At 57.8% G+C, this 27,598-nt stretch overlaps 1 protein-coding gene across 2 annotated transcripts in view; it reads right to left on the bottom strand.

Annotated features, from left to right (window-relative positions):
• Positions 1–21,040: 21,040 nt before the first annotated feature.
• PTPA (protein phosphatase 2 phosphatase activator) overlaps positions 21,041–27,598 on the bottom strand; it is a 28,751-nt gene continuing 22,193 nt past the window's right edge. For both annotated transcript variants that reach the window (XM_081237658.1, XM_081237657.1), the window contains 2 exons: positions 26,503–26,610; positions 21,041–22,491 (listed from right to left, as the gene is read on the bottom strand). In XM_081237658.1, the coding sequence (XP_081093784.1) occupies positions 22,411–22,491; positions 26,503–26,610 (189 nt within the window). In that variant the 3' untranslated portion in view covers positions 21,041–22,410. The remainder of the gene's footprint in view (positions 22,492–26,502; positions 26,611–27,598) is intronic.

Raw genomic sequence — 27,598 nt, forward strand, 5'->3', positions numbered from 1 at the left:
CCCTCCCGCCCGCCTCTCTTCCCTCCCCAGTGGATGGAGGCAGGAAGGCTCCAGGCGCGCTCTCCCCGCTGACCACCTACGGAATGACCTCAGAGTGGGAGAATGTGCCAAGGCCCCGAGGAAGCTCGCGTCCTCCCCCCTGGAACCAAATTCACATCTGGAGCCGCGCCTCGGGCTCGGGGGCGCGCGGGTTGGTTCCAGCGTAAGAGGGGATAGGAAGGATTGAAGGGGGGGGGGAAGAAAGAAAGAGAAAAAAAAGAAAGAAAGCAAAGTGGCAGCTTGCTATTTGATAGTGCCTCTCTCTCTCTCCCTCTCTCTCCCTCCCTCTCTCTCTCCCCGCCCCCGCCCCGTCCCTGGCGGTCTCCCCAGTGCCCTCTCGCTCTCTTTCTCGCCCCTGCGCTCCCCGAGCTTTGCTGCATGAGCCACCCCGCAGGACGACTCACGTCCCCGACCCCAGCCTTCACGCCTCCCGCAGCGAGAGGAGGGGCTGCCGCCGAGAGGCCCCGCACCCCAGTCTCCGAGAGGCGGACGCAAGCCAGTCCCAGGAGCCCGCTGGGCTCTGGGTCCCGGTGTCGCGCGAGGCGAAGTTCTCAGGGACACTCCAGAGCCCGGGGGGCCGCGAAGGGCCCGCGATAGGGATGGAGGAAGAGGGAGGCTATGGAGGCATGAGTTACGGGGAGGAAAGGCACCTTCACCCCCCAGGGCTGTTTTCTCGGCCTCCCACGGGAAGAGTCTGGAGCTGCTGAGGAAGGGTAACGGCGTGTCGCCCTCCTCCCCATCCGACCCCCCACCCCAAGTCCGAGGAAGAGCTGTTTGATGCGCGGTTTTGATTCAATCCACCAAGCCAGTTGCCAGAGCTCCCCCTAGCGCTCTTCCAGGGTGCTGCAGCGGCAGCGGCTGGGAGTGGGCGAGGCACAGCCGGGGGCGGCGGGGCTGCTGGGGGCTGCTGGGCGCCCACCTGGGGCACAGCGCTGCGTCGGGATCTAGCCCTGGCTGGAGCGGGAACCGGGGGCTGCGTGCATACCCACTCCAGGCCCGCGGGGAGGAGGGGGCACGTGGTCGGCCGCCTTTGTTGGGAGGGCGGACCTGGGCCTGGGAAGGGACCAGCCGAGGGGCTTGGGAACTCCCACCTGTCGTTACGGCAAAGGAGTGTGGGTGGTGGCCTACGAAATAAGAGCTCTGAACTCAACAGGACCCCGGACCGGGGTTCTCCTCCCCTCTGCCAGGTTTTCTGAGCTTCAGCTGCGCTAAGAGACCTCAGGCACACTGGGATCTAGTGAAACCGTGGGAAGGGGAAGGAGGGCGCCGGGAGCACCTGGAAGAGAGGTGCCCTTCCACCCGATTATCTTTTCAGGGCCCAGGGACCTTGGGTAGACACACAAAGGGTTCATGCCCTGAGCACAATGCACAGCGACCCAAAACACAACCCCCTGGCCACCTACCTCTCACACTAAGACATTCCACACAAAGTCGTAACACAAGCAGTGCTGATGTTACAGTACACACCACACTGAAGGCCGCACCTGGCCAAACGCACTGTCCCCGACACAAGACGCTCTAAGGAGCATCCTCACTCCACTCAAGGCCACGCCCCCTCCCCGGAGGTTGGCACAGCTCACAGCGTGCTTTCCCAGAACATCCTGAGAGAATAATACTCCCCAGCTGAGCGCAACTGAAAGGCTGAGGGGAGGTGGGGCGGGGTGGGGTGGGGGGCATGGGGAGGATGCGGGCCATGAGGGTCTTGGGAAAGGGGGAAGGGGGGCAGGCCGGCAGGCAAACCAGGAGTCCAGAGACCCAGGTCCACAGACAAGCCCTGTTCTTTCCAGGAAAAGACCAAGCCAGACCTCACAAGAGCCCCCAGGCAGGACTTAGTGTGGGGGGCTACTTGAGGAGGCAGGGAGATTGGAAGAGACTGGGGGACTTAGGGAGTGATGAGATGGAGCTTTCAGAGAACAGCAGTTCTGGAAGCAAGAGCTCCAGCAAGCCCCTGGTCCCCCCAAGTTAACCAGCGCATGCCCGCGCGCACGCACACACACACATACTTCCTTCAGCTCCTAGAACACCACAGGTCCTGCTGTCCTTGATACGTGGTGTAAAGCAGAGCCACGCTTCAAGCTGTGCTCCCAGCGATGTGGAGCTGCGGGGATAACAGCTGAGAGCCTGGGAGAGCTGCAGGCTGCCCTCCAGAGAAGCCAGGGGCTGGGGATGCCCTGGGCTCCCAGGAGGGTCACTGTGTGGGATATTGAGATCTGAGTGCTACTATCCTATGTGTGTGTGTGTGTGTGTGTGTGTGTCCGTGGGTGTCGCTCTGGTGCGGGGCATGTCTTTCTGCATCTCCATGCACAGGACACACATTTGCAGGGTGCCCACTTAGTGCCTGGCCAGTGCAAAGCACTGAGCTGAGTACTGAGAGAAAGAACAGCAGATAAGAGGACAGCAAATCCTTCTGTATGTATTCACTCAGTTAATTTTCCCAGCTACTCTCAGAGATAGATACCATGCGCATCCTAGTTTTAGGAATGAGAAATCTTGCCAGAAGTCACATGACGAAGAAGTAGCCAGTCTTTCTGTTGGAGTTCACAGTCTCTTGGAGAAGAATGTATAACATATTACAATGAGAGCTGTCAAATGACCCTGATGTTGTCTAAACAGTAACATTGTTAAGTTCCAACTGAACCTGAACAAGCAGGGTGGAGGGATGGAGAGACACACAGGACAGCGGTGTCTGTATCCCAGCCCACTCAGGGCAGGGACTGACCTCTTCCTGGTATTTGTCAGGATCTTTATGGTAGGGAACAATGACTTGAATGGAACCAACTTGGGCAAACGGTGGGATTTCTTGGTTCATGGCACTGAACTGTACAGTGGGCAGGGGTGCTGCTGGCTTCAGGTACAATTGGATCCAGGGACAAATCTCCAGATGCTCTCTCTGCCTCCTGTGACTTTCTTCTCTGCCTTGAGCACGCCACTCTCCTACTGCAGATCCACTTCTCATGACAGCTGTAAGAGGCAGCTCCTGGCCTCCCATCCCATGGCTTTTCCACCCAAGAAGGACTGTCCTCTTCTCCTGTCTCCAACTCAGAAGATCTCAGGGAAGGACCCTGTCCTGTCCCAAGTCTGCAGCCAGGGTTGGACGGGGCTTGGTAGTGCCCACTGGAAGTTCATGGGCAGAGAAGGGACGCTCTTCTCAGAAAAGGGCGGTACAGGTGACAGACCAAAGATGTCCTCCAGAGACAGGGGCTGCAAGCCAAGCAAAATGAGGCATTTTCACGTGGGACGTGGGGAAACCCAGGACACAGGCATGGTTGCTTTAGGGCCTAGGTGATTAAGTACAGCCAACACAGCTCTGGAAAAGAAACATTCCCTTGCTCCTCAGCAGGATAATGAGGCTCCAGGGCCATCTGATGCCTCCCAGCATTGCCACTCAGGAATCACCAGGGGAGGGGAAGCTGCAGGCCCCAGGACAGGGGCAGCAACAGAAGCCACCCTCGGGGAACTAGGGCACTGGGTACCCCCAAGGAGGCCAAAATGGAGGAACTTGGCTGGAGCTCATATGTGGCTCCCCCAGGCACTCCCAGACCTAACTGAAAAGGCTTTGAGGGGAGGCCAAGGTGCTGGCCAGAGGGGTGGAGAGGGACATGCTGAAATTAACATGCCCACCTGTACACCCCCAGCTGGCAGGGCCTAGGGACATCTGGGGTACAGGTAACATTATCGATTCACATGTGCAGATAAAACAGACGGAATAGAAGCTGGAAAACGTTGAAACGGTTGAAAGGTGGAGGGACTATAGATGATCTTTTTTTAATCATATGCACGTTTCTATGTTTTCCAAGTTTTCTACAATGAGCATGTATCACTCTTATATTTAGAAGAAAAAATTAAAACTATATTTTTCAGAGAAAACCGTTATATGACAGGTGCTATCACTGATGTATAGTCTGCTACAGAGCAGAGAGAGGGGAGCAGTGATATGCCACCTGTCTGGCGCAGGCTCAACCCCTGAGAACAGAACGCTCAACCAAAAAGCCGTGGCTCACCAGGAGTCAGCCTCCTGCCCTCTGTCTCTGTTAAGAGACTATGAGACAAAAGGACAAACATTGAGGACACATCCTGGAGGGAGCTTTGCTTGTTCTCACCTCTGACCCCTGTCCCAGCCCCGCCCAGCCCTTCCCATCAATCATCACAGAACGTTTTGCTCAGAGTAGCTAGATTACCTGACCAGGTGGGTAGTAAGAGGCAAAAGTGCTTGGGAAATGTCTTCAGCAACTTAAGCTGAAACTAAAGACGAAGTGGCAAAGCTTGGCAGAAAGGGCTCTGGACCAGGAGTCTGGAGACCTAGGGGCAGGTTCTGGCTCTGGGTCACAGGCTCGCCTTGGGACCTGGAATGAGTTGCTTTCCTAGCAGGCCCAGGTTCCCTCATCTGAGGAGACAGAGTGGGAGGAAAGAAGTAAGGTCCTAACCCAGTCTTGATGCTCCAAAAGTAGAAAAAGGAACCATTGCTTCCAGCCTTCTGATGATCTGAGGCATGTGTCTAATCACAGTAAGAAAACTGCAGGTGTCAGTATCAGACTCCACATCTACCCATGAGCATGGTCATCTGCCTATGTCACTGACTCATTCAAGAAATGCATCCGGGCTTCCCAGGTGGCACAGTGGTTGAGAATCTGCCTGCTAATGCAGGGGACACGGGTTCGAGCCCTGGTCTGGGAAGATCCCACATGCCGCGGAGCAACTAGGCCTGTGAGCCACAACGACTGAGCCTGCGTGTCTGGAGCCTGTGCTCCACAACAAGAGAGGCCACGACAGTGAGAGAGGCCCGCACACCGCAATGAAGAGTGGCCCCCGCTTGCCACAACTAGAGAAAGCCCTCGCACAGAAACGAAGACCCAGCACAGCCAAAAATAAAAATAAATAAATTAAAAGAAGGCTCAACATTTAAAAAAAAAAGAAAGAAAATGCATCCATTCATCCATTCATTCAAATATATTGAGTACCTATATATGCCAGGCACTGTGCCAGGCACCAAGGACACAGCATGAACAAGACAGACAAGGGCCCTGCCCTCATGGAGCTTAATTCTAGTAGAGAGACAGACAAGAAGCAAGTGAACCATTGAACAGTGAGATAAGTGTGGTGGGAAAATAAAACAGGGCTCGAGAAGACTGATGAGGAGCTGGTGGCACCAGTTTAACTTTGATGATCAGAGGAGGTGACATATGAGCTGAGCTCTAAATAGGTCAGTTGTATTAGTCAGTGTAGGATAAGCTCTGCTGCGGTAACAAATTCATCCCCAAATCTCAGCAGTTTAACACAACAAAGATTACTTTCTTGACCATGCAAAGTCCAACTAAATCGGACAACTCTCCCAGGATGCTTTCCCCCATGCAGTGACTCAGTGATTCTGGAGTTAGGTTATTCTTCAATGGAAGCGATTCTCCTCACTTATACTCACAGCCCATTGGCTGAATTAGTCCCATGACCCCGCCTAAGTGCAAGGGGCCTGGGAGGGGCAGTGCCCCTGGCAGTCTGGGAAGCAGATGGGTGGGCCCTAGAAATCTCTACCATACTAGCTGGAAGAACAATGATGGAAGAGCATTCCAGGCAGAAGGAACAGCAAGTGCAAAGAGTAAACACAGGAACTCATTGGCATGTTGGAACTGGAAGAAGGCTCCCAAGAGGGAGAGGGCAACGGGGAGAGTGGCAGGAGATGGGACCAAAAAGGAAGGCAGGGCTTCCCTGGTGGTGCAGTGGTTGAGAGTCCGCCTGCCTATGTGGGGGACATGGGTTCGTGCCCCGGTCCGGGAAGATCCCACATGCCGCGGAGCGGCTGGGCCAGTGATGGCCGCTGAGCCTGCGCATCTGGAGCCTGTGCTCCGCAATGGGAGAGGCCACAACAGTGAGGGGCCCACATACCGCAAAAAAAAAAAAAAAAAAAGAAGGCAGGGACTGGAGGATTCAGTTACCACCCATGAAAGGACTTCACGAAGTGCCTGGCACACAGCAAGCACTCAAGAAATGGTAGTGATTATTGGTGTTATAGGAACTTCCTTCTTTCCCCCAGGTCAATGGGGTGGTGAGGGGTGTGCTGGGGGAAGAGGGAGGGGATAAACCAGTATAACAACAGTCTGGAGCAGCTGCCCCAACCAGTTTCGGCTGAGGCTCCAGGCCAAGCCGAGCTTTGTCCCTCCTTCCAATGGACTGAGCCCCAAGGACACACCCATCCAAGGGACCCTCAGCAACGAGGGAGGGTGAGCGGGTGGACCTCGGGCTGTATATAGGTTCCTTGTGCAACATCCCCTCCCTGGAGGTTGTTAATATCAGGTGAATGAGCGTGGACCAGCATGCAGAGGCCAGGCGCCAGAGGACTTCCCAGGGCCACCTCCCCACAGGGCGCGTGTCCGAAGCCGGGGCTTTGTCCTTCCAAACTCCAGAGCCACACAGACCTGATTACAAACCGAGGGCTGCCACTTTCTAGGCAACACTAAGCTCTTCACTTCCCCTTTCCAAGTCTCCAAACCCTCTTCTGCACAATGGGGATGCTTGTGAGCACCCACCTATGCAGTGAGCCTTCTACAGCACCACGCCTGGCACACGGTAGGTGCCCAATAAACAAGAGCTGCGATGTCATCACTGGTCAGCTCTGCTCAGATAATACATTTTCCCTGTGAAATGCAGGACAGTTATTCTACTGACTCTCTCCTGTTGAACAAAATTGATAACCTAAGAAGTAAGAAGATGCACCTTTTTCCAGAGGGACCCTATCAAGTTCTTTTCACTCTGGGGCTGGGGAAGGAGAGCAGAAGAAGTGTCCTGTAAACTCTGTTGGATTTTTTGGGTCTTTCCATAAATGCGCGATCGTGTGTACAAGGTTCATCTCCAACAAGGTGTCCGGGTATCTTCACGGCCTGGCTACGCCTTACAGTCAATATTTACTCCATGCGTGTTTAACAATTTCATTCAGGACACAGGCTTGGCGACGGAATGAATGAAGGGATGGATGCACGCATGAATGAAGAGACTATTTGTCCTGTCCAAGGCGTGGGTTAAAGGAGAAACAGTGGGTGAGAGGTAATTCGCCTACCCTCCCCCAGTCAGCCCCTTCCCCACCCCCAGCCCCCTGGGTCTCTAACTCCTCTCCAACCCCCACTCTGCCCCCCAATCCAGTCATTTTCGGACATTTGTTGCCCACTCCCACACTCCTTCCTCACTTTCCTTCCCTGGCTCCCAGTCACCCTCCAAGCCACACACACGCATACATCCCCCACCCCAGGGTGGGACGTGAGGGTCTCCTTTGACACCCACATCAGCCAGCCTGAGGAACGCTGGAAGGCTAAGGAATAAAGCTACCCTTTGTTGGGACAAAGAACCGGAGGTCTAACACAGATAATGGACCTGGCCGAGAACAGAACAAGTCCATGTGTGTGGGGGGGGGTGGGCAGTCAGATCTCTGAGTGACCCACAGACATTCTGTATGGGCAGACAGTTCCAAAACTCCTTAAGCCAAGAAAGGAATCCAGGTCTCCAGATTCCCAGGCCTGGATCCTCACCTCGGCAGGTCCCGCATTATTCACACCTCAGAAACTCAACCAAAGCTGGCTTAAGCAAAGAAGAGCTTAATTGGCTCTGAAACTGGGAAGTCCGTGGTGTTTTAGCCCCAGGCACAGCTGGACCCAGAGGCTCACATGATGTCAGCAGGGCTCGCTCACTGTCTCTTGGCATTTCCTGTGTCTCCTTGGCCTCCTCTTAGGTTTTCTGTGGGGCGTGAGCAAGATGGCCACCAGCCAGGGCCAGCTTCATGGGCATATGGCCAGCACCCAGGGCCATGCGTTCAAAAGACTCCATGCCTGGGGTATAACACTCTGCTGTCTTAATGGGGCTTAACATTTATGCCGTCTTGAAATCCATAATCGTTTTGACTTTGAATCTGTGTTTTGGAAGTGAAGTCTGATGGGACAATGGAGCATGCGCTGAGGGCTTAGAATTCCAACTCACGTGCCATCCTGCCTCCCTGCCTCCCTGGGACAGGTCCTCTGTCCCCCACTCTGGCACCCAGGCCTGCCTGGCCTCCCCCCATCCACGTGACCACTGCTGCCCTCTACCCTGGGCACAGGCTTAGGGAGGGTTGGGGTCAGGCTACGTGCCCAGCAGCATTGCAGAGCGTGGTGGCCGCCCTCGTTGCCCTGGATTGGCCAACCAGAGACCATATGCAGGAGGGGACGAGCCTCTTACCTACCCTCTCTCTGGGTACTGAGATCCTTGGGAGTTACCCCTCTGTTGGAGGTTGAGGCGGGGCTTGTGGGAAGGGGAGGTGCCTAGGTCCCAGGCCGGGGCCAGGACTCAGGACCTCAGTCTGGTGGTTGGTGGCAGGGGTAATTCAGCAACTGTCAGGCCCAAGGGAGGGAGGGAACATGCACGTGGGCATGCACGGCAGGGTGGAGGGGTGCCTGGGAGGTTCTGGAATATCCCCTCAGCCAGCTGCTCCTCCTATAACCTTCCTGAGTCTGGTTTCTACTTGTCTTTTCTGACCAGCTCAAGGCACCCTCAGGGACAAGCCACAAAATACAAACCATGTAATTCGTGTTACACAAATTAAATACTCTAATATTTGCATTTTAAACTATGGTATTGCACAATATAGAGATGAATGGTAAAATTCATGGTAATCGGTTAAAATGTTTATTTTTCCTTACTTAGAATGACATTGAATAGCAAACAAAAAACACCATGACAAGTTGAGAGCCTGCGGAAGGAAGGAAACACGTTCTAGGCACCATTAGGGGCGCTTTTTCCTGCTTTTTGAGCAGGGGGCCCTGCATTTCCATTTTGCACTGGGCCCACAATTACACAGCTGGCCCTGCCACCAGCATCCCCAGGATAATGTTTTCCCAGCTTAGCAACCCTGGCAGAAGGGGCATCTTCCCATAGCTCCAACAGGAAATATCAGGGATGCCACTCGTTGGCACAGCTTGGGTCATGTGCTCATCCCTGAACTAGTCTTAGCAGATAGGGAGGCAGGAGCCCTCTGATTGGCCAGATCTGGTCATGTGTCCATCCCTAAGACTAGGGGATTGGTCAGCCCACTTCAGCCCCTTTTGATGAGTTCTCCATAGGGAAGAGGGATTCTATTCCCAGAGGAATGAGGGCTGCACAGCCACCAGCCCCTGATATCCTTCCTTTACACACCCCTCACACTTAGTGTAAAAAACAAAAGACAAAAGTATCAGCTGGGCAGAGAGCACTTTAGTTCTATTCTCCTGGCTCTTACCTCCCCCGTCTCCTTTGCGGGGTCCTCCTCCTCTTCCTCTAAATGCGGGGAGACTCTGGGCTCAGACCTTGGTCCCCTTCTCCCTTCCTGTCACCTCCTCCCAGCAAAACTCATGCAGACCCATCAACTTGCTGACAACTCCATCTCCATCTGGGACCTCTACGCTGAATGTAGTTCAGGGGTCCCAGCCCTGCATGACCTGTCCTCTTGGGGTACCAGCATCTCAGAGCTCACCTGTCTGAACCCAAACCCCCTGAGAACCACCCCTAACCCCTGCTTCCTCCCCACCCCCAGTTTTTCCCGTTCCATCAATGGCACCATCGTCCAGTAAGCTGCGCAGACCAAAAACCTCAGAACATCTGGGCTCCTTCTTTTCTCGGAAATCCAAATCCAGTCCATCAGCACATCCTGGCAGCTCCCCCTCAGAAGAGATTCACAGCCCACCCTCTTCTCACCACAATTGCTTTTGCTCTCCTGGTCCAGACACACCACCGTTCACCTGGATCACTGCACTAACCTGCTAACTGGGCTTCCTAGTTTTTGTTTTTATTATTTATTTTTATTTATTTATTTTCGCTGCGCCAGGTCTTTGTTGCGGCACACAGGATCTTCGTTGTGGCAGGCAGGATCTAGTTCCCTGACCAGGGATCGAACCTGGGCCCCCTGCATTGGGAGCGCAGAGCCTTTACCCACTGGACCACCAGGGAAGACCCTAGGCTTCCCAGTGTTGCTCTCACTCTCCTACCGTCCACTCTCCTCTCCCCATCCTCTGACATTTGAAAATGTTTATGGCAGGTCATAGCCCGCCCCAACTCAGTAGTGGGACTTCCCTGGATGTCCAGTGGTTAAGACCATGCTTCCACTGCAGGGGGCACGGGTTCGCTCCCTGGTCGGGGAACTAAGGTCCTGCATTGCCGTGTGTGGTGTGGCCAAAAAAAAACAAAAACAAAACTTCCCAGTACTGTAAATGTTTAAAACCAGTTGGGGGGGTGGGGGGCGGGGGGCAGAGTTCACCTGTAGAACTTGCCGACCCCTGTGGTACAAATACTCCCCACCTTGGCGATTCCAAGCTACCCATGTGATATCACCAAACACAGTGGGAAAGAGACGTGCACAACCCGTTCTCGCAAGCCTGCGGGCGGGACTCCAGCACACCACGGCTGCTGGCCTGCTCGGAACAAAGTACAAAGTCCTTCTATGGCCCACACGGCTCTGCACCACCCAGCCTGGCTGCCTTTCCACTCATCCCCCGCCTCCCCATCACTCACTGCCCTCCAGCCTCCGCCTTGTCCTCCTACCTGCCAAGGCTGTTCCCACCTCAGGGGCTTAGCATGTGCTACTCCCTCTGCGGGCATGTTCTCACAGCTCTTTCCATGGCTGACTCTTGCTCACATGTCGCCCTGACTACCCCTCTAAGATAATAGCCCTCTATCGCATTCTCCCTTGTTTTGTTCATAGCCCTTATCACTGCCTGATGTTTTACTCTAGGTTTATTTGTCCATTTGTCCCTCTTCCTCACTACACTGTAAACTCCACAAGGGCAGGAAGTCATCACCCTACTGCTCTGCCCCCAGCTTCTGGACACAGTAGGTGCACAATAAACTTTTTTTTAAATTGTTTTATTTATTTGTTTTTGGCTGCGTTGGGTCTTTGTTGCTGTGCACAGGCTTTCTCTAGTTGCGGTGAGCGGGGGCTATTCTTTGTTGTGATGCGCGAGCTTCTCATTGTGGTGGCTTCTCTTGTTGCGGAGCACGGGCTCTAGGCACGCGGGCTTCAGGAGTTGTGGCTCACGGTCTCAGTGGTTGTGGCTCACAGGCTCTGGAGCGCAGGCTCAGTAGTTCTGGCACACGGGCTTCGTTGTTCCGTGGCATGTGGGATCTTCCCGGACCAGGGCTCGAACCCGTGTTCCCTGCATTGACAGGCAGATTCCCAACCACTGCGCCACCAGGGAAGCCCCGCTCCATAAACTTCTGTTGGCCGAATGGACCCACTTCCTCTGGGTCAGGGAGGCGGCGCTGGAAAGATAGTATGAATGAGTGCTGGCCCCCGTCAATGAAGCAGAGGAGACCCGAGGGGGAGGCCTCAGATGCAGAAAGGAGGCCAGCAAGGGGGCTCACCTGTTTCGGGGAGGGCCCTGAGTGCCAGGATGAACACTTGGACCTTCCCCTCCTATGTCAGGGGCATCTGTACGTTATCCGAAGCAGGACCACTCCCGCTCCATCTCTCTCTTTGCTGCCCTGCCTCTCCACCCTTGGGGATCTCCCCCAGCCTCAGCCTACCCCGGTTCACATGGTCTATCCTGCTTCCATCAAGAGTGCTGCCCTGGGCTTCGCTGGTGGTGCAGTGGTTGAGAGTCCGCCTGCCGATGCAGGGGACACGGGTTCGTGCCCCAGTCCGGGAGGATCCCACATGCCATGGAGCGGCTGGGCCCGTGAGCCATGGCCGCTGAGCCTGCACGTCCGGAGCCTGTGCTCCGCCATGGGAGAGGCCACAATAGTGAGAGGCCCGCGTACCGCAGAAAAAAAAAAAAAAAAAAAGAGTGCTGCCCTGCTGTTCTCTGAATGAACCACAGAACCGTGACTCCTCAGAGCTCGGGACCCTGGGAACTTGTCCTGCCAGCCTGACCCTCCATGGGGCCGCAGAGCTCCTGCACTGGACCCCGGGGAAGGACAACTTGGCACCCAAGGCCCCCGTCCAGCACATGCGGTCCAGCTTTTTCTAGAACAACTCCAGGGACAGGGCGTTTTATTCATTCATTCATTCAACAAGGAATTACTGGGCACCTACATACTCTGGGGCAGCCACTGTCCCAGGCACTGGAGATTCAGTGGTGACCACAGTGAAGCTGCTCCCTGCCCTCACGAAGCTCACAATCTACTGAGAGAGGAGATGAGAACCCAGCAAACAAGTCAACAGATAACAAAATTTCAGATCATGATGAGTGTCATGAAGGCAACCAGAACAGAGGGCCTACGTCAGGACGGAGAACAGCTGGCATGGTCGAGGCTCCCTCTGCAACTCAGAGAAAGCAGGGAGGGCCCCTGGGAGGTGGCAGCCTCTGAGCTGAGCCCTAAACAACCAGACAGAGCCGCTGCTCACCCTGGGGCCCAGGCAGTCCAAGCAGAGGGAACAGCAGGTCCCCAGGAGAGGGAACTCCTGGGGCAGGAGTGAGCTTGGCACCTTAGACAGCCAGGGAGGGAGCACAGGAAGTGGGAGGGGGGTGGAAAGGGTCACAGGGGTCAGATCATACAATGGGCTTTTCTGTTGTCAGTGAGAAGCCACTGGTGGAATATGATGGGACTCCCCTTTGATTGGCTCAGCATGAAAGCTGGGCTCAGAGGGTAGAGTGGAGTCAGGAAACCAGAGAGGAGGCTGCCACAGGGGTCCAGTGAGAGCTGACCGTGGCTGAGACCAAGGTGGCCGCAGGGCAGTTCAGGGAGAAGTGGACAGATTCAGGTTATACATTGGCTGGACCCAATTAGACCTGCTCGTGGGCTGGATTTGGGGAATGGAAGAAAGACAGGCTAATGCCTGCATTGGGGGCCAGGTGGGTGCTGTCCACTGAGAGGGGCTGCCTGGGCCTGGGGGGCAGAACCAGGAGCCACGGGCCACAAGCAATTTCCACTGCTGTAGAGACAGCTTCCTCCTGCCCAGCTGGAAGTGTGTCGTCCTGCTGACCAACATAGGACCCATATCAGACAAGCCTGGCTCCACCCTGACTCCACAGGAGGAGCTAGAAACCTTGGGCCGTCACTAAAATCCTCCAAGCCCCAGTTTCATTGTCCCTAAAATGTGAAAGTGATGCCAATTTCCTGGCTCGCTGTGGGGACTCCACGAAGGCACATGTAAAGCACATCTTGCAGGCTGACACATGGCTATCTGCCAGAATTGTCATTACCGGCCTTGCTATCCTGCTTTGTCTTTGTGTGAACCAGCCCTGCCTCCAGAAACGGGGCTCTGGGAGAAGGTGCCTCTCAGACAGGGCCAATCCTGGAGAGATGGGCTGTGAAAAGCAGGAAGAGGAGGAGGGCTCTCAGGTCACCTGAGTGGAGACAGCACAAGGTAGCCAGGGCCACCCTGAGGCTTCAGTTCGGGCCCCAGGGAGAGGCTAGAGGAGCAGGAGCTTTGACAGGAAAGAGACCCAACAACTCCCCTGTCCAGCCAGTGCCTTGACCCACCTGAGCCTCAGTTTCCTCCTCTGAGAAATGGGTACATAGTTGGCCCATGGTGAGCATGAGGTGAGACAAGCGTTTAGGCACTTTCACCCAGGGTCAGACATACAGGCTGAGCTCAGGAGCCACCAGCTCCAGGGTCCATGGGGACACCTCCAGCAGTCAGGGTGCATGTGGCTTCTGGGCCCTGGAGCAGCAGTGGCAAATGAGGAAATGGGGGGCCAGGAACGTGCATAGAGTGGGGCGGGAGCAGACCCTAAAGGAGCTCATTCATCCAGGAGGACTCACCAGGCCAGTGTGTTCCAAGCTGGAGGTCAGGCCTGGAGTCGGCATCCAGCAGTGGGACAATCACGCCCTAGCTGCACCTCAGAGACTTTCCAGGGGTTCTCGCTCCCAGGGGCCCTGGTCCCACCCGCAGGGAAGCCTCCCCACCCCCCTCCCATCCTCTACGGTGCCCATCGCCCCCCACAGGCCCTCTTGTATCATCCTGAAACCTCTGTGAGGAACTAAAAGCCGTAATGTAGCTCAAGGGTTAGAATGTCCGTGTTGGGGCTCGATGGTCTGGGTGTGAATACTTCTTACCCGGGAAATCCTGACCCCTCTGTGCCTCAGTCACCACACACCCATCCCACAGGGTGACTTGTGAGGATCAAACAAGATAGTGCTGAGCGCTCCCCCTCCAATGGATCATGCAATAACCCCTGTAAGGCCATGTTTGTTTATCCCCAATTTATACATGAGGATACTGAGGCTCACACAGGTTAAGTAACTGGCTCAAGGTCACACAGCTGCAAGTACAAGAGCTGAGTCCTGAGCCCACGCTCTCCTGGACCACTGCACTCCCCACCCCTTGCAAAAGTGAGGGAGCCGGGTCCAGAAGGGTCTGCTCAGGGAGCACACCATCCTGAATGTCTGCAGGTGGAGGTCTGGGCAGTCTGGTCCACCTGTGGCCCCCTGCCCAGGGCTGGACTCTAGTTATCTGGGGACGATAACTGCTTGCCTTTGCGTTGTCCCTTCTGAAAAGCCCCAATCTAGTCCCAAGCAAATAAGGAGGGGAAAGGGGTGTGTCCACACGCAACAGATCTGTCTAGAGGTCAGCAAAAATCCAGCTGGAGAGGGTGCCAAGTGTCCTGGAGCAGTGGCAGCAGATTGGGACCAGCCAGGGACACAGCTGAATGCCCTGTGGGAGGGGATGCACCTCCCGCTTCTTTCTGCACGTGGGGAGTCGACTTCGTGCCAGGCACTGTTGACACTCTACCTCAGCATCATGGCTCTGGACTGCCATCCACACGCACAAATAAGAGAACTGACAGGTTCAGAGAGGTGAAGACCCTTGTCCAAGGTCACACAGGCCTGCCTGGTTCCCAGGTCCTCTCCACTATCACATTCCCTAGAGACCTTGCGCTGTTCCCAGCTTCCCTGGTGCTGGACATGGTGCCTTCAACGGCCCCGTGCTCAGTGGAGGATGGTGCTTCGGGGCTCCGCCCCTTTGCTGGGACTCGGGGAAACCAGCCTCTGCAGTATTGAAAGTGTTGAGAAAAATGGAACCATTCATCCCATTCGTCCCTTGGTTTATAACTATGACCACCTCCACCGCCAATCCAGGTCACAGGCAGGAGAAAGCGCACCTCAGCTCCGGGTTGGTTTCTGGACCCAACCCATGTCTGCTGGGATCCTGCAGGTGTCCACCAAGGAGCCACTGACTTCCCTCAACTTTCCACATCCAGAGGCTCCGAGAGGAATCCCAGCTACCTCGCTGGGTCCAGCCTGCAGGAGTCCTCATCACAGGTCCCCCAGTAGCTCTACTACCCGAAGCCTACCTGCCCTCCTCCCTCGCAGGAAGACTCTGCTAGAGGTCACCTCCTGCCTCCTGATATATCTGAGCAAGTCTCCCCTCCCGCTTCTCTCCCTCCTGCCTCTCTGCCAGAGGTACACCAGACTCCAGTGCTCTTTAGGGGGAAATTATTTTTAATTTAAAAAAATGGTATGTGGACACTATAGAAAGATTTAAAAATCAAATGTGAAAAACAAAAAGCAAAGTCAAAACTTATCCACAATCTTTTTCTTTTTCTTTTGTGGTTCAGTTTAACATTTTCATAACCATCTTTTGGAGGCAGAAAAAGCAATACGGATTTCCCCAAAACCCTCACATCCCCACCACCCAGGGATAAGCACGTTACTATCTAGAGAAACAGCCTTCTGGTCCTTTGTCCATGTAGATGGACAAACAGAGACACAGAGCAATCAAAAATGTAGATTTTCGATTTCTTACAAAAAGGGGTTGTACTTTACCCATAGTTCTTATAGCTGCCTTCCCTGCTTCCCAACTGGTCATAAGCATCTTCCAAAAGAATAAATGGACAAGCACCTCATCTGATGGCCCATTGTATGGTTGCTCCATCCGGTCTCCAACAATCCCCCACTGCTGGACACATAGGGTATGTCCAGTGTTCCGGAGGTAGAAGTCATGCTGGAACAGGCTCCAGGAGGGGCGCTGGGAAGCGGGGAGAGTTGTCTGTCTTGCCCACTGTAACACCCCAGCACCTGGCACAGGGCTTGGAGCACAGCGGGCTCCCGTGATGTTTGCTGGATGAATGATCCAACACCTGCCAGCCTCTCCAGCACCCCCTTCCCCCGTGGCTCTGGTCCTCAGCCTGCAGTTGCACTCAGGTTCCCCAGCGCAGCCCACTGCACTTCTGCCTCGGTCCCCGAGCCCTCAGAACTCTCTCGGAGGTCCCTCGCACACCCAGCTCCTGTGCTGGCCGGCTGGCCTCAGAACAGCAGTGGACACGCTGAGCACCCCCTCCGCCAGAGCAGCGTCTCCCTGCCTCCAGGCTGGGTGCCCAGCCTCCTCTCCTCCCTCCCGATTCTCCTGGGCAGGGCCCCTAACTCCATCACAGCCATTCACAGATACGTCTCCGGCACCCTCCGAGGGATAGCGGGGAGACCAGAGGGACGTGGCAGGGACCAGTGACAGGGGGCGCTGAGCAATGGGGGGAGGGCCTCAGCCCCCACCAAGGAACCCCAAGTAAACAGAAGCTGTGTCTGCAGAGCAAGCAGCCCCCTCCCACCCCATCTTCCAACTAGATGGCTGCCCCCGCATTCTCCCCAAAGATCCTGGAGCAGCTGCACAGACACACGTAGTCCCCAGAGCCGGGTGTGCCCAGCACTCAGAGCAGGGACAGGCGGGCGGCCACGCAAGCACATCCAGGATACCTGCCCTGGTCTAGGGCACCAGGTGAGGACTCTCAGAGGAAGTGAGGCCTCAGCTGAGCCCTGAAGAGGGGCCAAGGGCTCCCAGTGGGGAAAAGGGTTCCGGGGAAGGGGCCAAATCCTAACTATTCAGTGGCCCGGAGAGTCTGAGGGACAGAGAGCAGGGGGTGGGAAGGCAGCCTGAGGCTGGAGCACCAGCAGGGCGGGGAGGGGGGAGGGTGGACTTGGGGGGGTAGTCCTGGAGGTCCCTGCAGCCCGGGCTCCCCTCCCCACTGGGGACTGGGTCTCAGCAGCCCTGCCAGCCTCCAATCAGCCAGGTCTAACATGTCTACCCAACAGAGCTCTTCAAACTCAGCACCCCTTCTCACCCAAATGTGTTCCTTCCCCTGGGGTCCTCCTAGGCACAGAGGGGGTGTACCCAGGGTCATCAGAACCCCACACTCTCCCTCGGCACCAAATGCCACCCCAATCTTCCTCTTTCCAACCCAAGGACTCTCTCTACCCTTCACAGGTCCTTTAACATCTCCTACCTAGGCCAAGGCACCAGCAGCAGCTTCCAACTCAGAACCAAGACAACTGCCCTGAGTTTCCAAATCCCAGCTGGGCAATCTGGCATTCTCCCTCCCTCTCTCCCTCTCTCTCTCTCAGTCTCTCTCCCTCTCTCCCTCTCTCTCCTTCTCTCTCCCCCTCCGTCTCCCTCTCTCTCTCCCTCTCTCTCTCTCTCCCTCTCCCTCTCTCTCTTCCTCTCTCCGTCTCCCTCTCTCCCTCTCTCTCCCTCCCTCTCCCTCTCTCTCTTCCTCTCCCTCCCTCTCTCTCTCTCTCCCTCTCTCTCTCTCTCCCTCTCTCTCTTCCTCTCCCTCTGTCTCCCTCCCTCTCCCTCCCTCTCCCTCTCTCCCTCCCTCTCTCTCTCTCTCCCTCTCCGTCTCCCTCCCTCTCTCTCTCTCCCTCTCCCTCTCTCTCTTCCTCTCTCCCTCCCTCTCCCTCCCTCTCCCTCTCTCTCCCTCTCTCCGTCTCCCTCCCTCTCCCTCTCTCTCTTCCTCCCTCTCCCTCTCTCTCTTCCTCTCTCTCCCTCCCTCTCCCTCTCTCTCCCTCTCTCTCTCCCTCTCTCTCTCTCTCCCTGTCCCCCCTCCCCACAGAGGCTAGTTAAACACCCTCCCTGGTCACTTCTTCGATGTTTACCGCTGCCTGCTGTGTGCCAGTCTCTGCTGGCACTGGGATCTAGCAGTGAGCTGGTCCCTGTCCTCTTGTGGTTCGTCCTCTAGCGGAGAAAAGCCATTAAACACACACATTCGCAGATAACGGGATGCAGTTGTGCGGCCTGTCTCGGGGCTGCGGAGAGGGCTCTGGGAGTCTCCCAGAGGCGGCCCTGAGCCCTTCCTGGCCGGCCGCCCACCCCCCGCCTCCGCCCTCCAGTGCTGCCTGTTGTGGCCCAACATCGGGCACCTCCGCTCACAGCAGGGCCCCGCCAGAATGCCCTCCCTCTGTGCCCACCTTCCAGGCCCTGCTAGAATGTCACCTCCTCCAGAGCCTTCCCCCAGCTCCCCCAGCGTCCCTCATACCCCTTCCTCTGCGGCTGGCCCACTGGCTATCTTATTCCTCCCACTAAGTCAGAAGTTTCTTGAAAGCAGGACTCTCACCTTTTCACCTCCACATTCCCTTGTATGGAGCATACGCTTCATGCTTTTCGGATTCATGGAAAACCTGTCACCCGACTTGGTATGAGTCTGGGGCACAAGCAGCCTTCACCTTTGTTCTCCTTCCAACCCAGCTCCTGCCTGGACTTTTCCTCCTAGAAGAAAGCCCCTTTGCTCTCACCTCCCCTGGGCATGGCTTGGACTCAGCCCCTTTGAGCCAGAAAGGAACACAGCTGGAGTTCAACTTGTTCCCTGGGGCCTCTCTGGCCCAGGATGGTGGGAAGCCGACACCCCTGCCCCTCCAGCTCTGGGGGCCAGCCCCACCCTCAGATTTCCCTGGGACCCGCTGGCCCTCAGGGGATGACAGTGGCGCAGCCACCCTTCACAGAGCACAGGTGGGCAGGCGGCATGAACCGTCACCACGTTCCATCTCCCAGGTCCTGCGTGGGCTTCCCACCCTGCCCCGAAGCCCTTGCCCACATCCTGCCTTTCCCCACCCCACGGCAGCTGATGGCCTTGCCTCGCAATTCCCTGCAGAACTAAATCCAGTACAATCCGCCTAATGGATGCCAAGGGTCTGCCTTCCCTCCGTGAGAAAGGACCAGCAGCCTGGCACCTTCTCCAAGGCCCGCTTGCATCAATTCTCCCCCCAGGCCGGCATCACCGCCCTCTCCCCTCTCCCGGGTCGCCCCCAGCATACAGCGGACATGGCAGTCTGCAACCGGCCTGAACATCACCCCTTCCAAAGGCTTCCCTGACCTTGAGCCCCTGCCCACCCTCCCAGTCTCTGCTCCCTTCACAACAAAACTGCTCAAGGGGGAAGCGAGGTGCCGGTAAAGATCAACTACACCGCCCATATCCACACTCCTGCTTCCGGGCGGCGGGGCTCGGATGAGGGACCTCTGTGCTCCCACAAGCCCCTCACCAAGCCACCGCGGGCACCAGGCTCACCTGCCCCTCCGTGTTCCGTCCCCGCTCCCTCCCGAGCCCACTCCCGAGCTCCCACCCAACTGGAGCAGCCCTTCGCAAGGACACAAAGACCCAGGGCCCTGCCTCTGTCCTTAGTCACACGTCCAGCGTGTCGCCACCACCTCCAGGGCCCCTCATGGCACTGCCCCGCAGGCTCCTGTGCTGGTGTGCCCAGAGTCAGTCCCTTCTCTCCTTCACCTCCCACTCCCCAGTGAGCAGGGAGCCTGGGACCCATCACTTGCTGCCCAGTCCCTCTTCCACCGCAGCGGCCCAGCTGCCCCGCGGCCAGCTGCCCACCCCACACCCCAGCTTGGCCGCTAACAGCATCCTCACGCTCAGCGGCAAATCCCCTCCCCACTCAGCCCCACCTCAGGAAGCGGCATCCAGCCACAGGGGCCAGGGCCTGGGGCTGTCCCTGGCTACTCCTCTCCCTCTCCCCTTCCTCCTGTGGGCCACACGCTGAACACAGCCTGAAGCAGACCACTGCTCACCACCTCCAGCCGAACCCTAACCTAGGCCACCAGCCTCGCAGACGGGGCCGCCTCCCCCCACCCCCCCAGGTCCTTCTCCTGTGCAAAACGCCCCGGCAGCTTCCCACAGACAGCTCCCAGCCTGGACCCCAAACCCCTCAGCAGAGCTCACGAGGGGCCCCCCAACCAGGGCCCCCCCACCCCCGCTGCCTCAGAGCCTGGCCTCCCCTGCCCCTCCTCCCAGCCCTCCCCCGCTGGCTGGAGCCAGGCTCCTCCACCCCTGCTGCTCCCCTGCCCTGGCCTGCAGCTCTCCCCATGGCTCTTCCTCCTCGGTGGGGTCTCAGCTCATGTCTTTCCTGACCCTTGTAGCTCTGGCAAACTCCCTCGCTGACCCTCTCTAATTAACTGCTCTCGTTTTCTTCTTTGTAGTTAACATGCCACTACCTAACATTCTGGTATTTGGGGATTTACTGTCACCAACACTAGAATGAGAAATATGTCGCCACTGTTTGTGAAATGAATGAATCTCACAATCCGTGAACTAAGTACTATTATGCCCATTTTTCAGATTAGGAAGCTGAGGCTCAGACATGAAGTCAACTATCAGTCTCCTAGCTACCAAGCAGTGGGGCTTTGGGTTGAACTCACGTCGGCCTGGCTCCTGGCTACCAGGCTCTCTGTGCCCTGTGCAAGGCCTCCCGTCCGAGGCTGGCAGGAAGGCCAAGGGCTCTTGTTCTCGGAGGAGGCGGCTCGTCTGAAGACAGAAGCCAAGTCTCAGGCACAGCAGCCCCACAGAGACTCCCAACTCCAGCAGGACAGGGACATGAGGCGTGGAGGGGAGAGAGCAGAGGGCACCCCCTTCAAAACTGCAGGGGCACGGTTCACAGCCAGGCCCAGTCCAATGGCTCCCCAGGCCAGTTCGGGGCTGACCCAGGGGTTCAGAAAGGCTGCCTTGATCAGGAAACAGCCGCAGCGACCACAGAGCATTTGCTACGTGCCAGGCCCTGCGCTGAGGACTTCATACCCCTCATTTTCTCCTGGCAATCACCCTGTGAGTATCCCCATTTTATAGGTGAGGAAGCTGAGGTTCAGAGAGATTCAGGAACTTACCTCAGACCCTGCAGCTGAAGGTGGAGACAACCAGGATTTGAACCCGGGTCTCCACTTCGAGCCCGCCTAGGCAACCCAGACCCCAGCTGGACCAGATCAAGCCCCAGATTCCGTGGCCCAAGGGAAGGGGACTTGACGGGGGACAAACTGTCACGTGGAGAAGGAACAATCATGTGGCATGAAAAGACACACCTCACACAGGTGACAGGTGTAAACAGAGCCTTTAATCTGAAGAGCAATGAAGGCGCCAAGGGCTGGGGGGCCCAGGGGGCACAGGGAAGGAGGGGCCAGGAAGCTGCGGTCTGGACCCTGGGAGGAAGGGAGGGAGGAAGGGAGGAAGGAAGGAAGGGAGGGAGGGAGGGAGAGAGGGAGGGACTGAGCCTTTCCTAGGAAAACTATTTCTGTGACTCTTGCAGCTCCTGTCCCAGCCTGTGCCCAGGCTGTCGGCCTAGACCTGAAGGCCAAGCCCCTGAATTGTGCTTCTCGGGTGCTCCCCCTTCCCAAAAGCTGTGTGGACCCAGATACGGGGAGGGGGCAGTGGGGATGGGCTGACCTGGGTTTGGGCAGGGGAGAGTCTGCGAGACCCAGGCCTGGGAGCAGCCCCCCGCAGAAGAACATTCTGGAACTGGCCTGCTGCTCCCAGCACCCCCTCACCCCCCAGGGGGGCCTACCCGGCCCAGCCCCTGCCGGTCCTCGGAGCTCATTCTGGAACTCCAGCAGGCGAGTCCGGGGAGGTGGGAGGGCGAAGGGAGTGGGCTGCTGTTTTCGGAGCCCTCCTGCGGCCCACTCACCCACTGCCCAGCTAGAGGGGCAGAAGCAGCAGCAGCGAGGGACGTGAGGATGAGCCCAGGTCCTCCTCGGCCACACTGGCCCCGAGCCCACCCCCCTTCCTTCAGAGATTCTGCCACCCACTCCCAGCCAGGGAGAGCACCGGAAAGGCAGGCCTCACCCAATCCGCTGGTGAGCAAGCCCTGCCGGCGCCCTCCAGAGGCCACCCTTGAACCAAAAGCCAAAGAGCAGAAAAGCAAGGATGAGGCACTGGACACAGGTGCCCACAGGCCCAGGGGGCAGCCGTGAGGAGGAGCTAGGAGGGTCACTGGCCAGAACAGCCAAGGCTTCTCCCTTCCCCACCCCTGCCCTCAGCCTCCAGCCCTCAGGACACCCAGACACCCACCCAAACAGGGCTTGGGAAATTGACCCACGCCGTGGCGAGCAGCTGCTCCAACCCCTAGAAAGACAACCTGGGAAGGGAAGGCAACCGCAACAGCACATACCTCCTTCCCCTCCCCACAGTGGCCCAGGACAGCCTGCTCTGAAATGGGACTGAGCAGGGAGGAGCGGGGCCCAGGGACCCTGCGCCGGCCCCTCTCTCCTTGCCTGTCCGCCACAGGGGAAGTCAGGAAACTGGCCACACTTCGGTCACTTCTCCCAACTTGGGTCCTTCAGCCTTATGCCCTGAACCTCCCTCAAGCCCATGCTCACCACCCACCCCAGTAAACAGCCTCTCATCAAACAGAAAGAACAGAGGGAGGGGGTGGGGAGGGGGCCACAGCTGGGGCGGGGGAGGGCAGGCACTAGCTGGACGATGTGACCGGGTGGATGGGGAGCAGGCTCCCGAACTTGAAGTGCTGGATCACCGGGAACTTCTCCAGGCACTGCGAGGAGGAGGGAGCAGAGAAGAGAGGTGAGGGCCGCACTGCACCCCCGCCGAGGCCTGCCCAGCCTCTCGGGCCTGCCTCCCAGGGACCCCTGGACGACTCCGGAGGCCCCGGAGCAGCGCAGTTCCAGCAGGGGTCCACCCGGGGCCCAGGAAGCGGCCAGGCCTCTGGGGAAGGGCAGAGCTTCGGACCCATTCCTGATCACCCCCTCCCATCCAAAGACACCCCGCTCCACGACAATCAGGTCAGGTCCACCAAATAACGAGAATGAGAGTGAGTGAGAGGGACCCGGGGGGAGGGGGAGGGAGAGAAGGCAGCCTAACCCCACAAGGCAGGAGCCAAGAAGAGAGGCAGCCAAGTGACGTCACTTGGCCCAGAGGGACAAGTTGGGGACCAGAGGTGAAAAGAACCCTCTAGATCATGGGGGTTCTCCCAGCCCTGGAGAAGAGGTGTGGGGATACTGGGACCCACGCCTGAGAAGGGTCCAAGGCCCATTTTCCCAATGTTCAGTCCTCTAGACTGAAAAAGGCATCTTGGCACTTCAGAGTGAGACAATAAGAACCAGCTGACAGCCTCCCCACCCCCAGGGCAATTCCCAGCAGCCCTGTGTGTGGGGCAGAGAACAAGAGCACTGTGCAGGGGGATGGCTGAGCAGGGGATGGCGCTGCTCCCTGAACCCAGCCCAGCCAGGGCCTCAGCCCCAGGGCTCCGGCAGAGGAGGGGAGACAAGAGAGAAGCAGGACCGACCAAGAAGCTGGCCTGGCCCACAGGCAGCTGGACCCCAGGCCCACACCGCACAGGACCGGGAAGGTGACGGGCCCCCAGCTCCCAGCCCCCTGCACCAGCCCTGCCGTGCCTGGCCACCACACAGGCAGCAGCCCCGCACATGGGAAGAAGGATCTGCCTCCTCTCAGACCTCTGGCCACAGAAACAGGCAGAATGTGCACCTCCTGGCTGGGGTGGAACAAGACTTATGGCCTCCGAGAGGGTGAGAGTTCCATCCTGTGCCTGCGCTCTCCTCCAACTAACTCAGAGGAATGAAGGCACGCCAGCGCTGGCCCAGGTTCCCTCCCCTCAACGACCAGCCTCAGAGGTGAGGAGGTCTCTGCCCAGCTGTGTGTGTGTGCGCGTGTGTGCATGCACGTGCGCGTGTGTGTGTGTGTGTGTCAGAGTGGGGGGTGGGCCACAAGGCCTGAAGGAAGGGAAATCTACGATGGAAGGATGGGGAACCAAGCTCTGTGTGCGAGCAGAGCTCCAGGCCACAGCCAGGCTCCTGGGCCTGGGGCACAGAAAGTGGGGAGCAGGCAGCTGGGGCGGGGGGGGGGGCGGGGGCAGGGAAGAGCAGCAGATCCAGGCCAGAAGAAAAGGCAGCTGCCATTGTGCTTATGTCATGGAGGAAGTGGTGGGAGTTTGTCAAAGGGGAGCCCCCCCAGGGTCCTGGAATTCCAGAAAGGGTCAAAGGTGAACCTGCTTCTAGCTTTCAGGCCTGAGAAGCTGCAAAGGCAAGAGGCTTAGGGGGAGGGCGCGGGCAGAGGTTCTCCACTCGGCCCTCAGGGACCCAGAACGAGCTTCCCCCAGGCCTGGGGCAGGGCGGGGGGCGAGGGGCTGGGCTAAAGGCAAAAGGCTGCTTGGGGCAAAGGAAGTCGGGGGCTCCAGGGTCACAGCAGAGGGAGCCTCTGGCCAGGCCTTTCTCCAGTGACCTGTGCCCCGGCGCTCCCCGTTTCCTGGGCAGAGCAACAGCTTCCGCCTGCCCATGTGCAGACCTTCCAGCTGGAGGCCCTCCCAGGTCCCGGCGACTCGGGGGGAGAAGGGGCTCCCCAGGTCCTGACAGGCCCTTCTGAAGGGAGCCCCAGCACGGCGACAGCCCTCAGGAAAGACGGGCCCCACCACCCACAAGGGTCCCGGAAAGCATCTGGTTCTTCACTTCAGAAAGGCTGAACTGACAGGCAGTTTGGAGATGCAGACAGCTGGTCCCAGATCCTGATGCCAGGCCCGGTCAGGCCTCTATGGCAGCTCAGGGGACCCGCTCCCCTCCAGCAGCCATCTCTGGCCAGGGGCTCTGGCCTTTGCTAACCCCCATCTGGACTTCAAGAATGGTGAGCCTCAAAGGTCTTCCCCAAGGACCAAGAACTGGTCTGGAAAAGCAAGTCCTTTCCTTGCTTTCCTCCGAGCAAAGAGCATATGACCACGTGACTCACAGGGACCAAAGACTAAGGGCAACCTGCTAGCAACTTACAAACGAGTGTCGCATGTCACAGAGACTTGGTGTCCTTAAACTAAAGTCAGTGAGTTCCAGCGCTGTCCTACAAAGCCGTGTGGCCGCCACGCAGCGCCCAGCAGGCTGCGTGCACCCAGGGCTGGGATTTCCGGGTCTCAGGAAGGGCGCTGGGTTATCTGCTCGTGCTCCTGCGGTCTGGTCCTGAGCTGCGGGCAGTTTTCAGTGGCTGACCTTCTTGGGCTCGACATCCAGAGAAATACTGACAACTGTTACACCATGGACGGGTTTGTTTGTGTGGTCCCATCACCATCTCTAATCTCAATCTGCTTCTCCCTCAACCTGTCAGCCAGAGTTCTTTTGCCTTTGGACAGGGCGGGTAGGGAAGGGAGGCAGGGTCTCCTCCGCCCTTAGGGGCCCAGGTCAAGATAAGTTTAGTCACTCAAGTAAGAGCCTGCAGAAAGGACGGCATTTAAGATCGCAAGCAGGAAAGACACCAAAGAGTCCCGCCTTTGGGGGGGTGGCACGGCCAGCAGGGAGTCCCCCTCAGCACCCACTGTGGGACTGGGGCGGGCAGGGGTGTCAAGAACAACAGAGCACGCAGAGGGCAGGACCCCGGGTGCTCTCCCGCGGGAGGGCCAGCGTGGAGGGCCGCACCGCGGCCGGAAGGAGCCTGCACAGCCCCAGCAACGGCTCCTCTCAGATTAGAGAGGTATGTGGGCTGGAACCTAAACACAGGATGTGAAGTCCAGAGGAAGGGGACCGGAGGCGGAGGGGCGGAAGGGAGAGAGAGAGAGCCAGGCCCGGTCAGTTCCAGAGCCTTTAACCCCTTCAGGGCCACGCAGAGGGATCCAGGCCCGCTGGAAGCACCGGTACTACCAAATGCACCCAGCCTCCTACACCCTGCCCTCCCTGCTCCTCTGCCTCTGTTGATGGGTCTGAGTGAGCTCTAGGTGTTAGGAGGGCACCCGAAGAACCCCCCGTCCCCAGGAGAGGGATGACCAAGGGTCAAGAGAGGCGCACCTGCAGAGCAACACCCGAGACCAGCAGCCTGAGGGTGAAAAGAGGGGACTCTGGGACCCACTGCTCCAGGTGCGGGACTTCACGCCCAGGCCCTCCCCAGGCCAAGGTCAAGCCGTTCCAGGACTGGCCTGCATAAGATGTACGAGGAGCCAGAGGAAAGCAGGGGGGTGGGAAGAGATGACTCCTCCCTACTTGCCAGAAAAGAAGCCACCTCCTTGGCTGGGAAAAGGGTGCCAAAGGGGGCGAGCAGAGAGGGCAGACGAGGGGGCAGCTGCCTCCCGGCGCAGGGAGCTCTGGAAATCCAGACCTCTCCCTGCCTCTCTGATTGGAGAGCAGGGAGGACCACCCCAAGGGGTCATTAAAAATGCCAGCTCCCGGCCTCCCCACAAGCCCTCCCGCCTGCCCGGCGATCAGACCCACCGAAGTTGGAGAGACATCACTTTGGATGATGCCTCCAAAGGATACAACCCTTTCCCAAGCCTGTTTTCCTTTTCGTGTCCCCACAGGGGACAGAGCCGAGAAGGGCCTCCAGCCGTTTGACAAGTGGGAACAGAGACCCCAGAGCAGCGGGGCCTTGGCTCGGTCACAGGGCAGAGCTGGGCCTCAGTCCAGTGCTTTTCTGACTGCCCATCCCACAGACAAGAGATTCTGAGGCCTCAAGCATCAGAGGGGCTGGCCAGCAATTCAGAGCTGGATTCAGAGCAAAACAGCGGGGCGGGGATGAGCGAGCAGCAGCCCAGGACCGAGAGTGCAGGCCAGTCCCCACTCACCTCGGCCTTATACATGCGGATGAGACCCTGGTTCACTTTGGACCAGGAGGGGACGGCACTGATGTTCCACAGCTGGTTGGAATGCTCTGCAAAGGGGCCTGTCTTCATCTGGAAAACAAAGAGTCCACGAGCTGGAGAGATGGGCCGCCCGGGAGCCCACCCCCTGCTCCCCTGCAGCAAGGTTGTACACACACGCGCAAGTTGCAGGCCCGTACGTATACGTGGACACACACGTGGACACACACACACAAGTGCCAGAGACAGGGTCCCTCTTGGCCTGCCACAGGCAGAGCTGGAAGAGCCGAGGGAGGGGTCGGTTTGGGGGACGGCCCAGGCCAAACCCAGGCATCGGACTGCCCTCGGCATGGCAGGCGGAAGGAGAAGGAAAAGAGGGGGCAGACGTGAGCCACAGGGTACCTGCAACAGATGCGGGAGGGAGGTCTGTTTAGAAAGCCAGCCTGACCTGGCAGGGGAGTGGGGAAGGGAGGGCAACGGCAGCGACGGCTCCGTTCCCAGTCCCTCCTCTTGGAAGAAATTCTGCGGCAAGCCCAGTGGAGCCCCCGTGATATCAGAAACCACCGCGCGGAGACGAGGAAGCTCGTGCACCTGAGTGCACCCCGCGAACAGCACAAGGCCAGCACATCTGTATTTATTAACAAGCAGTTCACGATCCCCCGCCACACAGTCCCTTCCCCGGGCTGATAAGCAACACTGATGCTGGGGGAACGGGGCTCAGCACCCGCAGCCCCAGGTTTCAGAAGAAAGAGTTTGAAAAGCAAAGAGGCTGAGCTGGCAAGAAAGCAGACTTGGACCTTGAGTAGGTGGAAGGTTCCAGAAGAGGCTGTGTGTGGAGGCGGGGCTGGTGGAGATCTGTTCCAGAGAGAAGGGATGGGTCTCCATACTGGGCATCATAAGCATAAGGTCCCAGGAACACAAACCCCCCACCCTTCAGCTGTGGACTCGCCTGGTGACCCACTCTCGCAGGCCTCTCACTCCTGCAGCAAGGCAACTCTTACACAACTGTAAGATCTAAGTCGAAAAAGCTGCCATTTTACCCTTGCCATCTCCCTCCCCTGGCCCAAGTCCCCCCAGAGCC

Source organism: Mesoplodon bidens, assembly GCF_964165515.1.
Source record: "Mesoplodon bidens genome assembly, chromosome: 6".
NCBI classification, from domain to species: domain Eukaryota; kingdom Metazoa; phylum Chordata; class Mammalia; order Artiodactyla; family Ziphiidae; genus Mesoplodon; species Mesoplodon bidens.